Raw genomic sequence first — 23,825 nt, forward strand, 5'->3', positions numbered from 1 at the left:
GCACTTGGAAACGTTACTTGTACTTGTACCTGTTCTTGTTATCTGTATTGAACTAACATCGAGGAGGCAGGGTAGAAACCAGCAGTAACTGATGTCGGCTTTTATAAGCAAATAACTGCATCGTCGTAACAGCAATTCCTTAGTTTAAAGGAAAAGAAAAAAGGCTGCGGCTGACTTCAAAGCAGTAAAAGGGGAAGGCTAAGCAGCGCACAGGTAAGCGGCCAGCGTTAAGACGCCGATCAGACACAAGGTGGTAAAGTTTTATTTATTTGTTTTAGATTGAACACTCCTTAGCGGTCCAGAGGTGGAACAGTTAAGTGGGCGACAGCGTATTGGTTCATTAATACGGGGGAATACAAACAGTGCGAGTGGAGAGCTTATAAGTAAGAGAAGCGCAAAGTTAGGAGAAGAGACAGAGAAAAGTAAAGTTAACCTCACAGAAAGACAAATAGCAGGCAGCTGAGAGGGAGAACAGTACAGGGGCTTAAGGGGACAGAAGGTGTAAAATATCTGTAGCAGATCTTAGTGTTACCATTTAAGTTAAATCATTTAATTTTAAGAAAAGAAAAAAAAAGTTAAGGCAGTTTAGTAATCCCAAATCAAATTTTAATAATGAGGCCAGTGCAATGCAAGTCCTGTTGGATGTTGGACTTTTTAGATGATGGTTTGGAAGAGCCAGTTGTCTATGAGGGCTACATCTGCAAGAGATGCCAGCTGATTCAGCACCTCAAGCTCAGGGTCGCTGAACTGGAGGAGGAGTTGGCTGACCTGCGTTGTAATAGAGAATTGGTGTCCTTTAGGGAGACAGTGTGCACCCCCAAGGTGGCACTGGAAGAGATCCCAGACCAGACAGGTAGAAATAGGTGGGTCACGGTCACAAGGCTTAAAGTAAAGGGTGCACACTGTCCGGGGGCATCAACCTCAGAATTAAAAAAGTGTCTAACCATTATCATGTCCTTGCGGAGCTGGACGGTGACTCTGATAATTTTGAGGTGGTAGGCAGGGATGAGGAGCCCCAATGGGCCACCTCAAAACCAGTTCCCAAAAAGAGAGGTAGTGATAGTTGGGGACTCAATCATTAGGGGGATTGAAGCGCAGGTGTGCTCCAGAGAGAGAGAGTCTCGTACGGTGTGTTGCCTTCCAGGAGCACAGGTGGGGGACCTCCCTGGAAGGGTAGATAGGCTCTTGGCCAGAGTGAGGGTGGATCCAGTTGTCATTGTCCATGTTGGAACAAATGACATACATAAGAGTAGTCTGTCAGTTCTGCAATCCAAATTCAAAGAGTTAGGTACCAAGCTGAGGAGCAGAACTGACAAGGTAGTCGTCTCCGAAGCTCTGCCTGTGCCACACGCCAGTCCAGGCAAGACTGAGGAGATTAGAACGCATGGTTCAAATAGTGATGTAGGGTAGAAGGGTATAGGTTTATGGGGCATTGGGACTCCTTTTGGAACAGATGGGACCTGTTCCGCCATGACGGGTTACATCTGAACTGGAGGGGCACCAATGTATTGGGGAGGCGTATGTGTAGGCTAGTGAGGATTGTTTAAACTAGGAATGGGAGGGCAGGGAGTTTAGGACAGGCCAGGTTTAGATCTCTGCATGGAGGAACATACAACTGGTGTAGAAATAAAAATGCATAGTAATGTAAATTTAAGCAAACATAAATGTAGAAGGATTAACACATTAAAATAGCTTGCCTTAATGCTAGAAGTATCAAAAATAAGGTAAGTGAGTTTGGAGTTGTATGTAGCAGAGCATAATTATGATATTATAGCAATAACAGAAACCTGGCTAAATAACAAAGATGGAAAACATAGAAGGATACACATTTTTTAGGAAGGATAGACAGAACAGAAAAGTAAGTGGGGTTGCTGTTTATGCCAAACAGAATTTAAATGCAAGACCTGGATGATGAGCCCCATCTTAGTGAGGACATGTGGCTTCGCCTGGAAAATATTAGGGAAAGAGGTCTTATTTTAGGAGTGTGTTATAGACCACCCAATTCAGACAGTTATTTCAACACACATCTTTTAGTAATATCAAAAGGCAAGTTTACAGGAAGATATTATAGTCATGGGGGACTTTAATTATCCAAATATTAACTGGGATAACCTTTCAGATGGCAGGAGTTTTTAGAAGTAATCAGCGACTGTTTTTTAACACAGCATGTTAAAGCACCAACACGGGGTGAAGCCTGTGCGGATTTAGTATTCTGTAATAATCAGGATAGAATTGAGGGTGTAGAGGTGATTGAACCACTAGGGTCAAGTGACCATAATGTAATACAATTCTCAGTATTTTGTAAGAGCACAGATGCAAAGACTGAAATTGTTAAGTTGAACTTTGGTAGGGCTAATTTTGAGCAGATGCGACAAAGTCTAAGTAGGATAGACTGGGATAAGCTTTTAAATGTGGAGACAGTCGAGGAGCAGTGGAACAGGTTTAAAAATGTGTTAAATGTAATGCAGGACAAGTACATTGTATCTGGAAAGTATTCACAGCGCATCACTTTTTCCACATTTTGTTATGTTACAGCCTAATTCCAAAATGGATTAAATTCATTTTTTTCCTAAGAATTCTACACACAACACCCCATAATGACAACGTGAAAAAAGTTTACTTAAGGTTTTTGTAAATTTATTAAAAATAAAAAAACTGAGAAAGCACATGTACATAAGTTTTCACAGCCTTTGCCATGAAGCTCAAAACTGAGCTCAGGTGCATCCTGTTTCCCCTGATCATCCTTGAGATGTTTCTGCAGCTTCATTGGAGTCCACCTGTGGTAAATTCAGTTGATTGGACATGATTTGGAAAGGCACACACCTGTCTATAGAAGGTCCCACAGTAGACAGTTCACGTCAGGGCACAAACCAAGCATGAAGTCAAAGGAATTGTCTGTAGACCTCCAAGACAGGATTGTCTCGAGGCACAAATCTGGGAAAGGTTACAGAAAAAATTCTGCTGCTTTGAAGGTCCCAATGAGCACAGTGGCCTCCATCATGTGGAAGAAGTTCAAAACCACCAGGACTCTTCCTAGAGCTGACCAGCCATCTAAACTGAGCAATCGGGGGAGAAAGCCCTTAGTCAGGGAGGTGACCAAGAACCCGATGGTCACTCTGTCAGAGCTCCAGAGGTCCTCTGTGGAGAGAGGAGAACCTTCCAGAAGGACAACCATCTCTGCAGCAATCCACCAATCAGGCCTGTATGGTACAGTGGCCAGATGAAAGCAACTCCTTAGTAAAAGGCACATGGCAGCCCGCCTGGAGTTTGGCAAAAGGTACCTGAAAGACTCTCAGACCATGAGAAACAAAATTTTCTGGTCTGATGAGACAAAGATTGAACTCTTTGGTGTGAATGTCAGGCGTCATGTTTGGAGGAAACCAGGCACCGCTCATCACCAGGCCAGTACCATCCCTACAGTGAAGCATGGTGTTGCGATGTTTATCAGCAGCAGGAACTTGGAGACTAGTCAGGATAAAGGGAAAGATGACTGCAGCAATGTACAGAGACATCCTGGATGAAAACCTGCTCCAGAGCGCTCTTGACCTCAGACTGGGACGACGGTTCATCTTTCAGCAGGACAATGACCCTAAGCACACAGCCAAGATATCAAAGGAGTGGCTTCAGAACAACTCTGTGAATGTCCTTGAGTGGCCCAGCCAGAGCCCAGACTTGAATCAGATTGAACATCTCTAGAGAGATCTTAAAATGGCTGTGCACCAACACTTCCCATCCAATCTGATGGAGCTTGAGAGGTGCTGCAAAGAGGAATGGGCGAAACTGGCCAAGGATAGGTGTGCCAAGCTTGTGGCATCATATTCAAAAAGTCTTGAGGCTGTAATTGCTGCCAAAGGTGCATCAACAAAGTATTGAGCAAAGGCTGTGAATCTACATGTGATTTCTCAGTTTTTTTATTTTTAATAAATTTGCAAAAACCTCAAGTAAACTTTTTCATGTTGTCATTATGAGGTGTTGTGTGTAGAATTCTGAGGAAAAAAATGAATTTAATCCATTTTGGAATAAGGCTGTAGCATAACAAAATGTGGAAAAAGTGATGCGCTGTGAATGCCTTCCGGATGCACTGTACATACCTAAATTTGGAATTAATAGGAAACTAAAAAAACTCCACGGTGGATTAATAAAGATTTAAAAAAAGAAGCTGCAAAGGAAAAAACTGCTTTATAAGGCATATAAGACTAATGACTGCAAAGTGAATCGTAGAGTGTATCAGAACCTGAGGGCAACCATTAAGAAGGATATCAGAGAGGCTAAAAGACAGTTGGAGAGAAATACAGCAGATAAGGCGAAAGAAGATCCCAAGAGATTCTTTCAGTGTTTTAGTAGTAAAAGAACAGTCAAGGAGGAGGTCAAGTTCATCAGGAATAGTAAAGGGGAATTAAATGATACAGACAGCGAAATAGCGTATGCCCTAAACTTACATTTTTCTGAGGTGTTCACAAGTGAGGAAGTGGATAACCTCCCAGAGGTAAACGCGACTACTAAGGAGGTACTGAGGGATTTGGAAATTGTAGAGGGAGAAGTGCTGCTCAGATTAAATAAGCTGAAATCAAACAAATCACCAGGACCAGATAATATTTATCCTCATGTTCTTAAGGAGGCTAGTGAGTACATATATAAACCCTTGACACATTTTTAGGAAGTCACTGCACACTGGAGAGATTCTGAAGGACTGGAAAATGTCAAATATCATCCCATTATATAAAAAGGGTGACAGGGCAGATCCAAGCAATCATAGACCAGTAAGCCTAACATGCATCACAGAAAAATTAATGGAAGGAATTATTAAGGATAAGATTGAGCAACGTCTGGCAAGGACAGGAGTTATTCTGAACAGTCAGCATGGATTTAGAAGAGGGAGGTTGTGTTTTGCTAACATGTTGGAATTCTATGAGGAGGCAACAAAAGGATACGATCAAAATGGAGCTTATGATATTATTTATCTGGACTTTCAGAAAGCATTTGATAAGGTGCCACATGAGAGGTTGGGCATCAAACTAAAAGAAGTCAGAGTTCAGGGTGATGTTTTTATATGGGTGCAGAATTGGCTCAGACACAGGAAGCAGAGGGTGATAGTGCGAGGAACCTCATCAGAATTGGTCGATGTTAAAAGTGGCGTCCAGCCATTTTTAATATATAAATGATTTAGATAGGAATATAAGTAACAAGCTGGTGAAGTTTGCAGATGATACCAAGATAGGTGGATTAGCAGATAATCTGGAATCCATTATATCATTACAGAAGGACTTGGATAGCATACTGCCTTGGGCAGATTTGTGGCAGATGAAATTCAATGTATCAGTAAATGTAAAGTATTACATATAAGAAGTGAAAATGTTAGGTTTGAATACACAATGGGCAGTCGGAAAATTGAGAGCACACCTTATGAGAAGGATTTAGGAGTCATAGTGGACTCTAAGCTATCAACTGCCAGACAGTGATTAAGATGTCAAACAGAATGTCAGGTTATATAGCGCGATCTGTGGAGTACAAGTCCAAGGAGGTTATGCTCAAGCTTTATAACGCACTGGTGAGGCCTCATTAGGAGTCCTTTGTGCAGTTTTGGTCTCCAGCCTACAAAAAGAACAAAGCAGAACTAGAAAAGGTCCCGAGGATAGCGACTCGGCTGATTCCAGGGCTACAGGGGTTGAATTATGAGGGAAGGTTAAAAGAGCTGAGCCTTACAGTTTAAGCAAAAGAAGATTAAGAGGCGACATGATTGAAGTGTTTAAAATTATGAAGGGAATTAGTACAGTTGATCAAGACTGTTATTTTAAAATGAGTTCATCAAGAACACGGGGACACAGTTGGAAACTTGATAAGGGTACATTTCGCACAAACATCTTTCTTTACAGAAAGAAGATAGACTTTTGTAATTAGCTACCAAGAAGTGTTGTGGACAGTAAGACTTTAAGAACTTTCAAATTTTATGTTTTTTTGGAAGAAATAAGTGGATAGGACTGGCGAGCTTTGTTGGGCTGAATGGCCTGTACTCGTCTAGAGTGTTCTAATGTTGTAATGTTCTAACTAAAGGGCTTGAATAAATGTAATTCCACGCCGGGCCAGTGGGTGACAAAGTGTACTAATTCTCTCTCTCTCTCAATCCCTTGCAGACCATTCTCGGGAAATCCTGCCTCTTTCTGGGGCAGCCAGCAATGTTACTTCCGGTTCTGGACCTGATGACATCACTTCCCTTACTGGCCTATAAAACTGCCATCTTGCTTTAAGTATTTCAGTTCTGTTTTGGACTCGGTTGTGGGAACATGTTGTGGGAACATTTTTGCAGCCAGGAAATATTATACGGGTGGCTGCCCCAATCCTTCACAGTGTCTTTGTGTCATTCTTGTGACATTGGTCATAACAAAAATAACTTTGCATGGCGGGAGAAGAACACCGCATTCCAAGAAAAACACCTGCTACCTACTGTCAAATTTGGTGGAGATTCCATCATGCTGTGGGGCTGTGTAGCTAGTTCATGGACAGGGGCCCTTGTTAAAGTCGAGGGTCGGAGGAATTCAACCCAATATCATATATAATGGCCGTCACAGTCCCCTGACTTGAATATCATCGAAAATCTATGCGATAATTTGAAGCAGGCTGTCCATGCTCAGCAGCCATCAAATTTAACTGAACTAGAGAGACTTTGTTTGGAAGAATGGTCAAAAATACCTCCATCCAGAATCCAGACACTCATCAAAGGCTATTAGAGGTGTCTAGAGGCTGTTATATTGCAAAAGGAGGCTCAACTAAGTATTGATGTAATATCTCTGTTGGGGTGCCCAAATTTATGCACCTGTCTAATTTTGTTATGATGCATATTGCATATTTTCTGTTTATCCAATAACCTTAATGTCACTGCTGAAATACTACTGTTTCCATAAGGCATGTCATACATTAAAGTTGCTACTTTGAAAGCTCAGTCAATGATAAACAAAAATATAAAGAGGGGTTCACAAACTTTTTCATATGACTGTAACTCACAGCCCTGACATATAAGAAGACCTTGAGCTTCACAAATGTGCTTCAAGATCTGCAGCCACCAAGCTGTCGTGATCTGCTAAACATCACACATGGGTATAAACTGGCACATTACATCATTCGCAACTGAGAGGTAAACCCACTGATTCAAAGAACACCATCTCTAAGGTGCTCACCATGAGCCCAGGTGTTGAAGAGTTGAAGTCATCGCAGCTTAATCCCCCATTTGACATGCAGGCTTTAGCAAGTCATTGGATGACCCCACTCATCTCCTCAAGCTAGAACGAGGTGCCGGTGGGAGTCAAACTAAAGCTAATGCAAGCTAAACTGGCATTGCAGGTCAGATGTCAAAAAGGTCACATGGCTGCTGCTTCTGGCACTGGTTTTTGGATGTACGTGGAGATGAACACGAGTTTGACAACACTTATTAGATACGTGTGGCTACTTTGCATTTCAAAGCTTTCAGATTTCATTTCTTGTGCGAAATTAAATGAGAAAGGAAGGGCAATCTTGGAATAAAACTTGAATTCAAGATTGTGAGGTGGCACACTTAGTGCTTAGGGTCTAATTAAGCTGAAGTAAATAAAAAACAAACCCACAATACTCCACTTTTCCTTACTCAAGTATCGAACGTGAGTTATGTCAAACAAGACTTCAAATCACTCTAATCCCAGCAGTGGATGGCTTGGGACAAGATGGGTACTGTGAACAGGGGGCCATTGGAGCCATTGGATTACCCAGTGGTGTGTGTGTGGATCCCAATGCCCCAGTGCGGTGACGGCGACGCTGTGCTCTAAAAATGGGGTTGTCCTTTGGATGAGACGTAAAATTAAAGATGCCTGGGCATCCTTCATAAAGAGTAAGGTGTATCCCAATGTCGTGGCTAAACTGTCCACCATGGCCTAAACATTCTGGCCCCCTAATCATCCCCTGTCTCTGTCACCCTTTCACCACCTAATAGCTCAATGAGACTGACACAAACATGTCTGCCATCACATCATCCAGGTGGGTGGTACACAGTGGGGCTCCTCTCTCACTATAAAAAAGCGCTTTGAGTAATGAGAAAAGCGTTATACAAATGGAAAGAATTATGAATATTATTGGCAATCTGAGCTGATGTTACCTTGCTGCGATGGCTTCATGACCTTGATCTCTGCACTGGCACTGACAGAGTAGGACCCCGTGTAGGCATTGCAGGTATAGGCGCCCTCGTCAGCAGGCTTCACGTTATTCAGAATTAGGCCGCCATCTGGGGACACCAGCACGTGCCTTCCATCGGGTCTCACGGGGGCGCCATTCCTGGAAAGCAGAAATGAGAGCTGTCTGAGCAATAAACAATAAAAGCTCCATGTGTTTTTAAAGCTTTTTGAAAAAGAACTGAAATGCAAACAAGAACTGAACTCCATAACACAAAAAACAGCAGAGTTTGGAAGGGCAGCCCTACAAGGTCTGGAGGCAGAAATGTCGCTGTCACTCACCAAACACACCCTGCTATGTCATACATTAACTGCACCATACAAGGTAAGCAGAGAAACAGTGAAACCACAAAACTGCCTGGAACCAGACAGAATATGGCTGTGGATGTTTGCCACAAGAACCACACATCTGTGTGGTGGCCTACTTGAAATTCACCACGACTATAGCACCTGAATTGCAGAAAATGGGGAAACAGAAACATCAACTCTCCTCAATTTACAGACATTCTGATCTGGGTAGAAAAACAAATAAGCTGCAAATATACAGCTTAATAAAAACTAAACCTTAAGAAACTACCAAAATGGATGAGTTAAATTAAAAAGATCAATGTATGGGAAAAATAAACATCGGTCCAAAAAACAGAAATTCAGGAGACATATGAGGGATTAGGTACTGAAGCACAGACACAGAGTGACATGAGCAAAGCAAAGGGAATGCTGGTGACACTGTGCACACTCTGTCACCCCGAGCCACTCACCGAGACCACTGGATGTTGACGTTGTTGCCGGACACCACGCAGGGCAGCTGAGTACTGCTTCCTTCTGACACTTGCACATTGTTTGGAGCGACTGTGATCTTCAGGTCCCCTGAAAAGGAGGGCATACAACAAGTCGTACCTGGCATCCCCTTTCTTTACAAGGCTCGGTTAGTAGGTGGGCACACAGTACAAAAATTGCAAATATCACAATGTGTTAAATTTGTAATGACCTTAGGCAAGACATAAAGTACTTGCTACAAATTAATTTAATACCTCAGATTTCTATGCAATAATTATATACTCATAACTTAGAAATAATGGCAGAGAGTCATGGTGGGTAATTAGGACTTTCACGTTAGCAAAGCAACACAATTCAAAATATTGTAGCTGTAACCTAACTTCACGTCCACTCCACATTTGTTTGAGGAATGTGGTGACCCACTCTGTCTGAGCAGTTAATCCATCAAAGTCAAATGCCAGATCTCACAAAGTCACGTCTGCATCTGCCCAGTTGTCATTTGCAAATCAGAGAAACACCAGAGGACACAAAGGACACACGCAGACAGCAGGTGGCAGATCAGTGCTGAACAGGCCCAGCTCCTCATCTTGAAGAAAAAAAGTCTGAGAAACAGTGGCAAGCCTTGTGTAGTAACATTGTTTCAGATTTAGTATTAGTGTAATATTTAGTGGTGCTGTACAATGGCTGACCCTATGTGCTGTGGTATAGCAGGTCCACAGCTCAGAAAAATGTGACCAATTTTACATAAATAAACAACAAACACGCTCATGCTGGGGAGTGGAGCAGGTAACAACCATCAGTGGAGAAGACTCCACGATGCTGCCAGGAAGTCAGCCGTCCATACGTTGCCTTGCCAGCACATGTGGATAGTCTGATTATCTCATTATCAGCCCAGGGTGAGCATGAGGCACCTGCAGCCACTCCCCAGCAAATACTGTAACAGGAGACAGAACAAAGAGTAGAAGAGCTGTTAGAACAGCAGCTGGTGCAGGGGCAGGTCGGGTCAGCCAGCCAGTGTGGGGAAAGGTAGCACCGTCGTTCACCCCGCATAGCAGCAAAGTTTTGGTGCTCTAGGGGTGCATTGTGTCCGCTGACTGTCCTTGAGGAGCAGGTGTGATCAAGGTGGTGTCCTCCCCAGGGAACCAAGGGACGACCGCAGAAGTGTTAAGGAAGATGGGAGGACAACCAACCCAGAGTGGTCTGGCTGATGCCGCTTGAGGTGGCTAAGAGAGAGTTTGGGAGGAGAGGACTGTGGCTGCTAGTGTCTCTGCCAGATGAGTGAGCTATGGCAGAGCTGGGGAGACAAAGAGTGGGTTCAAATCTGGAAGGAACAATGACCTGCTGACTGTGGCATTAGTTTTGGTCTCATTTTACGTCTTGTTTTTAATCTAATGGATTTCCACTATTTTTTTATTATTGATGAGTTTTAGAAGTGCTGTATTTTAATTGACACTGTTTTGATCTTTGAGTTGATGATTAGAAGCACTAGAGCACTTTTTCACCATTCCCTTGCTTGGTGTGTGTTTGTCCTCATCTAGCCAGGCCTATCCTGGTCGTGACTATTGGCAGTTCAAGAGGCTCCCAAAATGGAAGAGGAATCATGGAGCTGACCTGCACCATCACACGCACTGACCCCCAAAAGTCAAAAGGTATATCCACAAGTATCCGCTAAGGCAGGAGTGGCCTGGAATTCAGATGATGACTACAAATGTCCATATAAAAAAGAAGCAGAAATTCTCATTCAAAATGGAACTTCACAGACAGCTGGGACTCCTAGAGTTGGGTTAAAGTTCTAAACCTCGATTGACTGCAAATAAGGCCTCTGCACTTGAAAATAATGGTAAGATGACAAACTCTGGTCACATATGAAGTGAAAGAAAATCGTTGGGTCAGATGAATCGCTGTCAGTAAGCAAGTCCGTCCATGGAGAACATGCACAGAAGGGGCTTGCAGGTCCAAATCCTTGTTTTCTGCTGCAAACAGCTCTGGTGACTCTGCTAAAATGCTGAATGAGTTTTCCTAACATGGTCTACATAAAGATACGTGCCAAGGGATTCTGATTGATCATGTCGTGTGGAGAAATATTTCCATCCTGACCTTTTCCAAGATTACAGTACCTTCACAGGGCACAAGTGGTCTGCTTCAAAGAACATAACAACAGAGCAGAGCAAATCAATCCATTAGGCGACTTAAGCGGCCGTCCAGGAAATCGTCACCTGCTGGGCACACAGCAGAGCTTCACCATGGACAACAAGGGGGACACTATGGAGGGGCATGTGCTCCAAATACTCAGCAAGTCCCCCCCTCCACAGTCCTTGAAGTTTAATAATACTGAATGTACACTGTGGACACTGAGGGCCACCATATACTGTATGTGACACAAGCAGTGCGCTCTCCGGACCTTTGTGATTACCGTCTGCACTATGGACTACAGGTCTGATTTTAGTAATTAGTATGATCTATACTAGTATTTTAAGTGAGAACTGTTTACAGCATAATACAATAAATAAACAAATAAAGACACTGAGGGGGACCCCTCCCCTCTAGGGCTCCATTTCCCATTCTTCAAGTGGACACTATGAGAACATTCTAGAATATATTCTGGAACCGTCTTTAAAATATATAAATCTGGAATATCTCACAAAAGATTGGAGTTTAATTATGTCTATAACTCTATGGGTAACAGCGGCTTTTTTGCTCACCGTGTACTTTGAGTTGCAGCTGCAGGAAGTCTCTCTCCTTTCCACGATAGGCTGAGCAGGAGTATGAGCCAGCATCTTCACTTCTCAACTGACTGATAATCAAGGAGCCATCTGACTGCTGTGTATGTCTGCAGAAGAAAAATCAGGAAAATCCCTTCACTCTGGTGATAAAAGGCGGTCTGAAGGAGGCGCAACTTTAACGCTGCCGCAGCAATAAGAGGGTCTTCTACCTGGGTAAACTAGACAAAATGACAAGTCCTGGCACCAGAAAAGGAGATGGTTGAACAGGCGGAGTATTTCAGACCCAAACTGCCTGGGACCCAAAGTATTTTGGATATTTTTGGATTTTGGAATATTTATACAGCTGTGCAAAAGTTTTAGGCAGGTGTGAAAAAATGCTATAAACAAAGAATGCTTTCAAAAATGGAAGTGTTAATCATTTATTTTCATCAATCAACAAAATGCAGTGAATGAACAAAAGAGAAATCTAAATCAAATCAATATTTGGTGTGACCACCCTTTGCTTTCAAAACAGCATCAGTTCTTCTAGGTACACTTGCACACAGTTTTTGAAGGAACTCGGCTGGTAGGTTGTTCGAAACATCTTGGAGAACTAACCACAGAACTTCTGTGGATGTAGGTTTCCTCACATCCTTCTATCTCTTCATGTAATCCCAGACACACTCGATGATGTTGAGATCAGGGCTCTGTGGGGGCCATACCATTAGTTCCAGGACTTCTTGTTCTTTATGCTGAAGATAGTTCTTAATGACTTTGGCTGTATGTTTGGGGTCATTGTCCTGCTGCAGAATAAATTTGGGGCCAATCATACGCCTCCCTGATGGTATTGCATGATGGATAAGTATCTGCCTGTATTTCTCAGCATTGAGAACACCATTAATCCTGACCAAATCTCCAACTCCATTTGCAGAAATGCAGCCCCAAACGTTCAAGGAACCTCCACCAGGCTTCACTGTTGCCTGCAGACAATAATCAGCAAATTTTGACTCATCAGAGCAGAGCACCTGCTGCCATTTTTCTGCACCTCAGTTGCTATGTTTTCGTGCATACTTGAGTCGCTTGGCCTTGTTTCCATGTCGGAGGTATGGCTTTTTGGCTGCAACTCTTCCATGAAGACCACTTCTGGCCAGACTTCTCCGGACAGTAGATGGGTGTACCTGGGTCCCACTGGTTTCTGCCAGTTCTGAGCTGATGGCACTGCTGGACATCTTCCGATTTCGAAGGGTAATAACCTTGATGTGTCTTTCATCTGCTGCACTAAGTTTCCTTGGCCGACCACTGCGTTCGATCCTCAACGTTGCCCGTTTCTTTGTGCTTCTTCAAAAGAGCTTGAACAGCACATCTTGAAACCCCAGTCTGCTTTGAAATCTTTGTCTGGGAGAGACCTTGCAGTATAACTACCTTGTGTGTTGTTGCTGTGCTCAATCTTGCCATGACATGAAACAGCATTTTTTTTTACACCTGCCTAAAACTTTTGCACAGTACTGTATTAGCATAATGAGACATCTTGGGAATACATGTTTGATCAAGTAAGTAATGCAGCTAGATCAGCTAAATGACAGCTCAGGTATATAATAATTTATATTACTGAGTCATCATTATAATCTGCATTGATGTGACAAACCTCATCAGTGATGACTATGATGTGCAGATGGGATTTTAGCTCCTTTTTAAGAGGAGCAATGTTGCATATTTGCACTGAAGAACTTTTTTGTTTTTTTGTCAGTTTATATCGGTTATCAGTTGTCACTTCTCAAGGAACTGGCAGACAAGTCAGGAACATCTCAGCCAAGCTTCACTTCATCAGGTCTGCTGTGCTGGAAGCCATTAAGCGACTGACGAGGAGCTATGTCCAGTGTTTGTCTATAACAGGGGTGAACAATGTCAGTCCTGGAGAGCCACAGTGGCTACAGGTTTTCATTCCAAACCAATTGCTTAAATAGAAACCAATCCTTGCCAATCTCAGACCTTATTTAATTTTATGTCTTGTTAGTCTGCAGTTTAAGGTTCTTGTATTATAGATTTTTTTTTCCTTTTTTCCAAGGATATTACCCAAACGATTTGAAGCCTAATACAGATTATTTTCAGTCTTCACACTTTCTAAGTGTTTTATTAAATCACACAATGTGTGATGAACACACACTGATGTAAATGGAAACAAGCTAGATTGAGAACTGCTGGCTACTTTGTCTTTTATTTCTCATTGCTAAAATGGAACCATTAAAACAATGAATGCAGCTGTTTAAGACTGAAATAAGCAATTAATGGTGGGGAACCTTAACAAGTGAGACCACTAAAATGAACCATCAAAATGTCACTTGAGCAATAAGTGCTCCTTCAGCAATAATTGACTTCTCATTAAGAAACTGGGTTGGAACAAAAACCTGCAGCCACTGCGGCTCTCCAGGACCGACATTGCCCACCCCTGGTCTATAACAATTATAAACTGGATTTTTTCTTTGGCATATGCACTTTCCTATTTTTTGGGATTTGCATATTTTAACACTCAAATCAAAGCAAACTTTTATAAATGAAACCCCTGCTCTGGTGTTCTTTGTTTTGGTGTTATTGTTTCCCACATCACAACAGTTCACGAGGGACCGAGAGATCCTTTACCGTATGGCGGTGCCTTGTGGTGCTTGCTGGTTTACTGAAGACCCCAACCCCAGTTGTTGATTGTGTGTCACAGCTTTGTGGCTCTTGTTGCTTCACAGAGGCGCCAGGCCAAAGCTCAGAATGAATAAATCCATTTGAAATCTGCACAGACGAGATTAGGCAGGAGTCCCCATGGACTATGATGTTTTCTGATGACATTGTGATCTATAGCGATAGTAGGAAGCGGGTTGAGGAGACCCTGGAGAGGTGGAGATATACTCTAGAGAGGACAGGAATGAAGGTCAGTAGGAACAAGACAGAATACATGTGTGTAAATGAGAGGGAGGTCAGTGGAATGGTGAGGATGCAGGGAGTAGAGTTGGCGAAGGTGGATGAGTTTAAATACTTGGGATCAACAGTACAGAGTAATGGGGATTGTGGAAGAGAGGTGAAAAAGAGAGTGCAGGCAGGGTGTAATGGGTGGAGAAGTGTCGGGAGTAATTTGTGACAGACGGGTACCAGCAAGAGTGAAAGGGAAGGTCTACAGGACAGTAGTGAGACCAGTTATGTTATATGGGTTGGAGACGGTGGCACTAAACCAGAAAGCAGGGGACAGAGCTGGAGGTGGCAGAGTTAAAAATGCTAAGATTTGCATTGGGTGTGACGAGGATGGACAGGATTAGAAATGAGGACATTAGAGGGTCAGCTCAAGTTGTACGGTTGGGAAACAAAGTCAGAGAGGCGAGATTATGTTGGTTTGGACATGTGCAGAGGAGAGATGCTCAGTATATTGGGAGACAGATGCTAAGGATAGAGCTGCCAGGGAAGAGGAAAAGAGGAAGGCCTAAGAAGAGGTTAGTGGATGTTGTGAGAGAGGGCATGCAGGTAATGGGTGTGAAACTGCAAGATGACGAGGACAGAAAGATATGGAAGAAAATGATCCACTGTGGCAACCCCTATCGGGAGCAGCTGAAAGAAGAATAAGAAGAAGGAATCTGCACACATGTTGTTCATATCCGCTCAGCAGAAAAGGCAATATAGGTTGTGTCACATTGCACTCAAAACGTTTCGGATTTTGGAACATTTTAGAATTTTCGGAACAGGAATATCAACCGGTGTTTTTCAAAATCTTTTGACCCTGGTCTGTTTGATCTGAATGGTTTGGTTAGCATTTCAAATATTGTCATATTCAAAATATTGGCTCTAAAGGTGTGCTATCATTCACTTTTAACAGTGAAATAAGGAATCCAAACAGAACCATGACGTTTTTTGTTTTTTTTTAATTGGTGTCTGTAAAAACAAGTAATTGTGTGGTTATATCTTATCATTAAATTTAAAGAAAATAATTAATATATAAGCTAAGTTCCACCTTAGTTACATTCAGAAAGCTACACAGGAGTTGGGTGAAATTTGTGAAGTTCAGCAGCCTACCTGGGAGACGTCAGCAGGTGGCCGTTTTTCTTCCATTCGACAATAACATCAGAAGAGGAGGGGATCTTACAAGCCAGCTTCACTGTCTGGCCGGGTCTTCCTGCCACCGTCGATGGGCCTGACTTATCAATGATCTGCCTATAAAAGAAATTCAGGATGTGACTCACAGTTTGACATTTTTAAAGAAAACCCTTTAAAGCTTCCCAGCTGCTTTAGAAAGACAACAGGAGACCATCAAGAACAACATTGTAGTCTGATTTCACGTTTTTTATTTTAAGACTTCACCATTTTTACACATAAACAAGCAAGTTTCCTTAGCAGTCAATGCTCATCATTTCAGTAACATAATTCTGACAGCATAAAGAAACAAATAAAATAAGCTGGTATTCTGTACGGTAAATTATTCCAAGATCACATAAGCTTTTTCTGTTATTCACACATTTTCCAAAATCAACCTTAGATGGTAAGTCATCCACATAAGGATTATACCCAGAATCACGAGAGACACGTGCCAGGAACTGGACTGCTGGGAGCCCCCCACATAAAGAGATGAGAGAGTGGGCCCAGCCTGAGCCACAGCAAGGGAAGAAGGCTGGACACTAATTTCATTTTTAATTAAATGAAATTGAATGTTGTGTCATAAGTTGATGGTGAGTGTTGAGTGAACACTGCAGAGTTGGCTTTAGCGCGAGTGCAGCACAATTGCAAAAATGTTCGGGGACTTCACCAAATTCACTGAAATGCATTCAAGTCAATGGGGAAGAAGACAGTGAACAAGTTTTGAGGGATCTATCATGGTGCAGTGGTCAATCAAGTGTCCCTGAAGGACTAGTAAAGCATCTGCCAATTACTGTGGCCAAAAATAAGACCGTAGCTATGAGGTAGAAGTGCTAACCGCTGCACAATGAACAAAGCAGATGGAACAGCAGCCACAAACAACACACAGCAAATGGCCAACAGAATAGCAATAAGTAGGAAATAAAATACAAAAATGTTAAATAAATATAAATAAAAATAAATATAAATAAAATCTTGGGGGCAGTAACTGGCCATGCCACACAGCTTTATTTGATGTAACTCTTGCAAAAGCCACATGACGCGGTGGGTGTCCATGTAAGCTATCACATTTGTTTCCATTCTGTTCTTCACACTTTCAATCTTCCATCAAGACAACAGAAACAATGTGTAAAGAGTAATAAATCTTTTGTTATTGTTATTATTTCACAGGGTCTCATGGGGTTTCGTTCTTGTCCTTCCTTTAAAGATTCTTTGGGGTCGTAGCTCTGAAACACAGCTAATTAAAGGGTGGGACAGGAGCTTCAGCCGCCGGGACTCAAAGACTGGTGAGCACTACTGAGCTACTCTTTACCAGCACCTCTCTGTTTGAGCCTCTCTAAACGGTACCAAGCCGATGACGAGGGGATCAACATGCCCACCACCACCTGTATAGTGAAGAGCATAACACACTTAATCTGGCAGTGAAGGAACAACATGCAATGAATGTATAACAGAACAACAAGGAACTTTCATAATATTCTCATCATTGTCAATTAATGTACCCTTCAAGTGAAAATACTATCCGTTTTTTTTTATTTTTTTTAATGCACATAGGGTGCAAATCTCGCTAGACTTCTGATAGGATAGTCAAATCACGAATTCACAAAGCAGTGGTGTAAAATGTGATATGCTTACAGTACACATGGTATGAAAGTTCTGCGCATGGCCACTACAGCCCTGTGATGATGCACTGACCTCGCAAAGTGTCAGGAGGCAGAAGAAGAAAACTGAAGTAGAAAGTGTCCATTTATATATAAGCAATAGAGGTGTTTTGAAGGAAATCAAAAAGTTCTGCTAATGAGGTGATGAGTACAGGAGGTGGTGTAGCAGTAATGACAACAGTGAGAGATGTCTGGATGTGTGGATGAAGCTGCCCCTGATTTTCACTTCTCAAGAAGAGAGTAACATTTATGCTGTAGTGTGCTACATGAGAGTCAGACACGGCCAAGGTAGTCAAAACATGAAGCAAATCTAGAAAGAATGGACACAAGGACGATCAGGTGGATGTGCAGAGTGCTATGCAGTGAAAGAAGATTAATGTCGAGTTAACAGACAGAATGGAGGTCAGAAGTGTTGTGCTGAGTAGACTGAGATCATTTGGCACAAGAGGCAGAGGATGACCAAGATGGAGATGGAACTGATGAGGCAGAGAGGGAAACGGAAGACAATGGGGTCAGAGGCCGTGTGAAACAATATTGAAAGAATGGGTACCGACTCAATGAATCACAAAGACTATAAAGAGGGGAGGTAGAGGGTTTGGTGGGGAAATAGCTAATCTGTTGAAACGTGGAAAATGGCTACTGAATCAGTGAGGATGATGTATACAGAAGTGCCTTTAAAAATCAAAAGTGTGCTATGCAAGTATGTATGAATGTTTTTCAATGAAGATGTACCCCATCATCTAGACAGAAAAATAACTGCAATGTCCATAGAAGAAAAGGCACAATATCTTAATATAAAATAAGAACTCTAAACATTATGTGTGGTGCATCAGAGGCAATTAAAATGGTGAAAAGATACAGGAGGCTGATAGGCCACCAACAGGCACAAGTCAATTCTTTTACAACTTCATGTGAATTTCCCCTTGGGGATTAATAAAGTATCTATCTATTAACCTGTTTTTCCATTGAACTTGATTTTTTCCAATTTTAGAGCCAATTACTTTCTGAAATGAACTGTGCAGTGTAAAAGGCACGCGTCTAGATGTGTGACAGTCATTACTGAAAACACTCAAAGAAACTAAAAATCCTGAAGACCCTGACTGAAAAACTGGGTGTGTGCAGTTCAAACAAAACATATTTAAAGTCAAGAGGAGCACAAACTGATTAATAATGCCCACCTGTGAGACCCCTGATGTGATGGCCGTGGCACTACTGATGGAGTGTTCTGAGGAGAAAGGTCCACCGCCTGTCCAGACACAAAGCTGCCTCCTTGCTGCTTCGAGGGTAACACCGTAGGACGGGCATCTTCTAAAACCACAACACAGGGTACAGTTTAGGAAGTCAGGATTTATTGTTTTTTGCATTTGTTCAATGCTTAAGAACATTAAAAAATATTTCCACAGAAAAAGAAACACAACCTATTTTGCTACTTTTAAAATGTTTTCTTTTAGGACTCATTAATGGGATGCTAATACCTTTCTATCTAACATGTTCTTCTAACATACATATACGTAAATCAAAGTTTGAAAAAAATAAATAAAACTGTTACCTGAGACAGACAGGTGAATGAAATGGTGGTCTCTTTCCCTCCCATCTGAAATGACACACATTAACCATCCAGAGTCTTGGGCTGTAAGTGGATCAATGACCAGAGTACCATCAGGCTCCTGGTTGTACCTGAGAAGATGATGTGACGTGAGATCAGTCGTGTGTTTGCAGAGGTAGTGAAGGCTACTTACACTGGATTTAGTGCACATCCAGACCCCTTCACTTTCTGCACACTTTATTGTGTTGTACATTTTATTTTTATTTAATTAAAACATATTTTCAGAAAGGTTGGAACATCTCTCTATTAAATAATAAAATCCTGCAACGCGACAAGACTTTTTGGAAGACTTTTTCAAGTCCCACGAGTTGAGACTTTTGCCATGAGATATGTTTTCAAGTCCTGTCCTCCTTTCAACCATATTCAACCACACAAATGGTAATCTCAACTCTCATTCATGTGAATGCTTTTGTCAGACACATTTTATGCTCTATCAGCTCTTATAAATCTGCTCTTATAAATTTTAACATTTTCCTCACTTTAAGTTCCCAATTAAAGATTTATTATGTCCAAATGTTATTAAAGAATTTCATCACAAAGGGTTATCAATAGAAAAAATGAGTACAGTGCACCCCCAAAATTTGCAGAGAGCACCCGCGAATTGTGAAAAACCGCGACTTTTGGATCCATCCATCCTCTTCCGCTTATCTGAGGTCGGGTCACGGGGGCAGCAGCTTAAGCAGAGAGGCCCAGACTTCCCTCTCCCCGGCCACTTCTTCCAGCTCTTCCGGGAGAATCCCACGGCGTTCCCAGGCCAGCCGGGAGATATAGTCCCTCCAGTGTGTCCTCGGTCTTCCACGGGGCCTCCTCCCAGTTGGACGTGCTCGGAATACCTCACCAGGGAGGCGTCCAGGAGGCATCCTGATCAGATGCCCGAGCCACCTCATCTGACTCCTCTCGATGCGGAGGAGCAGCGGCTCTACTCTGAGCCCCTCCCGGATGACTGAGCTCCTCACCCTATCTTTAAGGGAAAGCCCAGACACCCTGCGGAGGAAACTCATTTCAGCCGCTTGTATTCGCGATCTCGTTCTTTCGGTCACTACCCATAGTTCATGACCATAGGTGAGAGTAGGAACATAGATCGACTGGTAAATTGAGAGCTTTGCCTTACGGCTCAGCTCTTTTATCACCACGACAGACCGACGCAGAGCCCGCATCACTGCGGATGCCGCACAGATCCGCCTGTCGATCTCACGCTCCATTCTTCCCTCACTCGTGAACAAGACCCCGAGATACTTGAACTCCTCCACTTGGGGCAGGATCTCTCCCCCAACCCTGAGAGGGCACTCCACCCTTTTCCGGCTGAGGACCATGGTCTCGGATTTGGAGGTGCTGATTCTCATCCTAGCTGCTTCACACTCAGCTGCGAACCAATCCAGAGAGAGCTGAAGATCACAGCCTGATGAAGCAAACAGGACAACATTATCTGCAAAAAGCAGTGACCCAATCCTGAGTCCACCAAACCGGACCCCTTCAACACCCTGGCTGCGCCTAGAAATTCTGTCCATAAAAGTTTTTTGTTTTTTTTTTTACTTTTGGATGTGATTAAAAAATGCCTTTTAAATGTCTATTTTTATAGTTTAAACCCTAAATGCCCCCAAAGCACTTTGATTTCATTGCAAACTCAGCTTAATACATTAATACATTACCTAAAAACAGAATGTAAAGGTAAACCCATCTACGGTGCTAGAATGTAAAATACCATTGTCACTGCTATACGTACTGTAATTCATGCAAGTGCATTTTCTTTGGTATGTGCCGTCGTTTTCTTTGTTATAAGCAGAATAAATACATAATTTCATTTAATTAAAAGACAGTAAAATGTACTACGGGTACTCACCAATGATGAATGATATTGATGATGATGATGAAGTAACTGTGCAGTACGATGCAGAGGATTTAAAACTCCTCGGGTGGCACCTCTTCTTCAGGAACTTCAGGAGTTGTCGTATCTTTGGACGGGTCTTCTTCTGGGTTTCATGCCAGCTGGGTTTCATGCCAGCTTTTCTTTATAGGTTTCAGGAACATTGTGATGGGAAGTTGCTACATTGTCTCCTGTAGAGAACTGCTGGTACAATTTCTGTGTTTTCTCACAGATGATGTTACCGTCCAAAGGTATGTTCTTCTTCCTGCCAAGGCAGATTCCATCCTGGCAATATTTTTATTCCTTACGGTCGTTACCTTTTTGGCACTATCACAGAAACTTGCAGATACGGTACTCCAGATCACTGCTTCGTTCTTTATGTAGCATGCAGTGCTTTCATTAATGCCATAGTGGCGTGCTACTGCAGCATAACTTTTTAGTTCCCGGAGCAAATCCAGTAGTTCAACCTTCTCCTGGAGTGTTTTAAACTTCTTCTGGTGCTTAGGCTCAGTGCCAGAAGCCTTAGAAGGTGCAGGGTGATTCGGCAACATCTTGTGCGTTTAAGAATAACAAAATGAATACAATAACAAAATGGAAAATACGAGGACACTCAGCTGGAGTCACGTCACAGGGCAGCAATCAATCAGCAGCAAGGAGAAATGAATAATGCTCTCGGATTGGCTACTTTCACCATCCCAAACCGCATTTCCCTCAGCGGTGATAAACCCACTCACCTGGAGACGCGTCACAGGGCAGCAATCAATCAGCAGGAAGGAGAAATGAATAATGTTCTCGGGTTGGCTACTTTCACCATCCCAAACCGCATTTCCCTCAGTGGTTGTTTTCTGTTCTCTCTACAGCACAGTATTGCCATGAAAAAAGGCATAAAAAATTGCGGAGGATATTTGCGCTTTCCGCTAACAATTAGTAGTTAGGTTCTAAGAAAAAAATCTGCGAATGACTGAGTCTGTGAACCCTGAACCGCAACTTCGCGGAGGTCTACTGTACATGGGTAATCCTAGCAGAATGAAATTGTATTACACAGTGAATAACTCTAATGCAACATGACATATAATTTAATTTCAAATTATTATGTTTTACACTTTTTTAATATGGTTAATTGCTCGTTGTAATGTAAAAGAGTTCTGTTATGCATATGTAACAATTCTCAGGAAAATAAAAATCTGTTTAAATTGTACATCCGCATCCCCATACGTGAGAGGCTGAATTGCAAAGAGGCTAGCGCGTAGCGTTGGTTTGGGGGCTGGAGAGCGAAGAAAGCAGGGGGCAAAGCCCCCTAGTTTTATTAAAAATCAAAAACTGAAATCTCTCCTTCATAGAAGTATTTAAACTGGAAGTTCTGCTAATGTGCCTTCCGTTTGCCTGAATTCTCCTTGAGACGTTTCTAGAACTTGATCGGAGTGCACCAGTACCAAAGTAAATTGATTGGACATTAGAAGAGCATACGTGTATAGAAGGACTGACGACAATTACATAATGGAGGAAGACTGGAACCACCAGCACCCCTCCTGGAGTCGGCTGTCCAGTTAAACAGAGTAACTAGGCAAGAAGGGCATTGGTCAGGGAGGTGACTATAAGGGAAAAGAAAAAAAGTGTTTGACACTGCCTACCTGTTAAGCTGGGACATCCTGACATCATTTGAACGTAACACTTTATATTAGGAAATGAGATCATATGTAACATTTAACTTTGTGCTTTGTTCTGTGATAACAGTTCACATATAAGAAGTTCTGTAAACCAAATGTTTCGACAAGACATTTAATGATTAACTTATTTTGGTACCTTTGGAGGTTATTCATTGGCTAGAATGTACTGTGTATCTGAGTGGTCATTGGTGGGACTGAAATGCTTACTAGCTACTGTATGCAAATAAGCTTAACAGAAGCTGTTCTCTTAAGACTAATCACACTTACTATGGAGAGTCTTGCTGTTCACACAGTGAGCCTCCATCAGTTGGTGTAAAGAAAAATGTCCTTGGATTTCATTAATATTGATGACTCAAGGCTTTTTCTATTTATTAAGTCTTTTCTACAAACAAGTTTTTTCAAAGAAGTATCAGGCGTGCCAATTGATAATATTCTTGACATAGTAAATTCGTCATTAAATACGGGGGTCTTCCCAGACTGTCTTAAGACTGCTGTAGTTAAACCCCCTACTCAAGAAAAATAATCTTGACCCCTCTGCTTTTGAAAATTTTAGACCCATCTCTAACCTGCCCTTCTAAGTAAAAGAAGTAAAATTCTAGAGAAGGCAGTCATTATGCAGTTAAATGACCACCTCAATAAACATACTATTCTTGATAAATTTCAGTTGGGTTTTAGAACAAATCACAGCACAGAAACTGCACTCGTTAAAGTAGTAAATGATTTGCGGGTAAATGCAGACAGAGGCCATTTATCTGTTCTCATCCTCCTAGATCTGAGTGCCGCATTTGACACCATTGATCATAATTTTCTTAGAAATCACCTTAGTCAATGGGTGGACCTCTCTGGCAGGGTCCTAAATTGGTTTGAATCCTACCTGGCAGGGAGAAAATTCTTTGTTAGTTGTGGTAATCATAACTCAAAGACACATGATATCCAATATGGTGTTCCTCGAGGCTCTATCCTGGGTCCGCTGCTCTTCTCAATCTATATGCTTCCGTTAGGTCAGATTATTTCAGGGCACAACGTGAGCTACCACAGCTATGCTGATGACACACAGCTGTACTTATCAATAGCACCTGATGACACAGATTCTCTCGATTCACTAACACAGTGTCTTAATTGTATTTCTGAATGGATGAATAGTAATTTTCTCAAGCTAAATAAAGAGAAAATTGAAATTTTAGTGGTTGGCAATAATGGATTCAATGAGGTTATCAGAAATAAACTTGATGCATTAGGATTAAAAGTCAAG

General features: G+C 42.2%; 1 protein-coding gene across 4 annotated transcripts in view; it reads right to left on the bottom strand.

The window, feature by feature from the left end:
- The window catches only part of paplna (papilin a, proteoglycan-like sulfated glycoprotein), a 176,805-nt gene that overhangs the window by 5,792 nt on the left and 147,188 nt on the right, over positions 1–23,825 (bottom strand). For all 4 annotated transcript variants that reach the window (XM_039741985.1, XM_039741986.1, XM_039741984.1 and 1 more), the window contains 6 exons: positions 18,986–19,113; positions 18,615–18,744; positions 15,719–15,856; positions 11,672–11,799; positions 8,951–9,059; positions 8,120–8,295 (listed from right to left, as the gene is read on the bottom strand). In XM_039741985.1, the coding sequence (XP_039597919.1) occupies positions 8,120–8,295; positions 8,951–9,059; positions 11,672–11,799; positions 15,719–15,856; positions 18,615–18,744; positions 18,986–19,113 (809 nt within the window). The remainder of the gene's footprint in view (positions 1–8,119; positions 8,296–8,950; positions 9,060–11,671; positions 11,800–15,718; positions 15,857–18,614; positions 18,745–18,985; positions 19,114–23,825) is intronic.

Source organism: Polypterus senegalus, chromosome 18, assembly GCF_016835505.1.
Source record: "Polypterus senegalus isolate Bchr_013 chromosome 18, ASM1683550v1, whole genome shotgun sequence".
Classification (NCBI taxonomy): Eukaryota; Metazoa; Chordata; class Cladistia; order Polypteriformes; family Polypteridae; genus Polypterus; species Polypterus senegalus.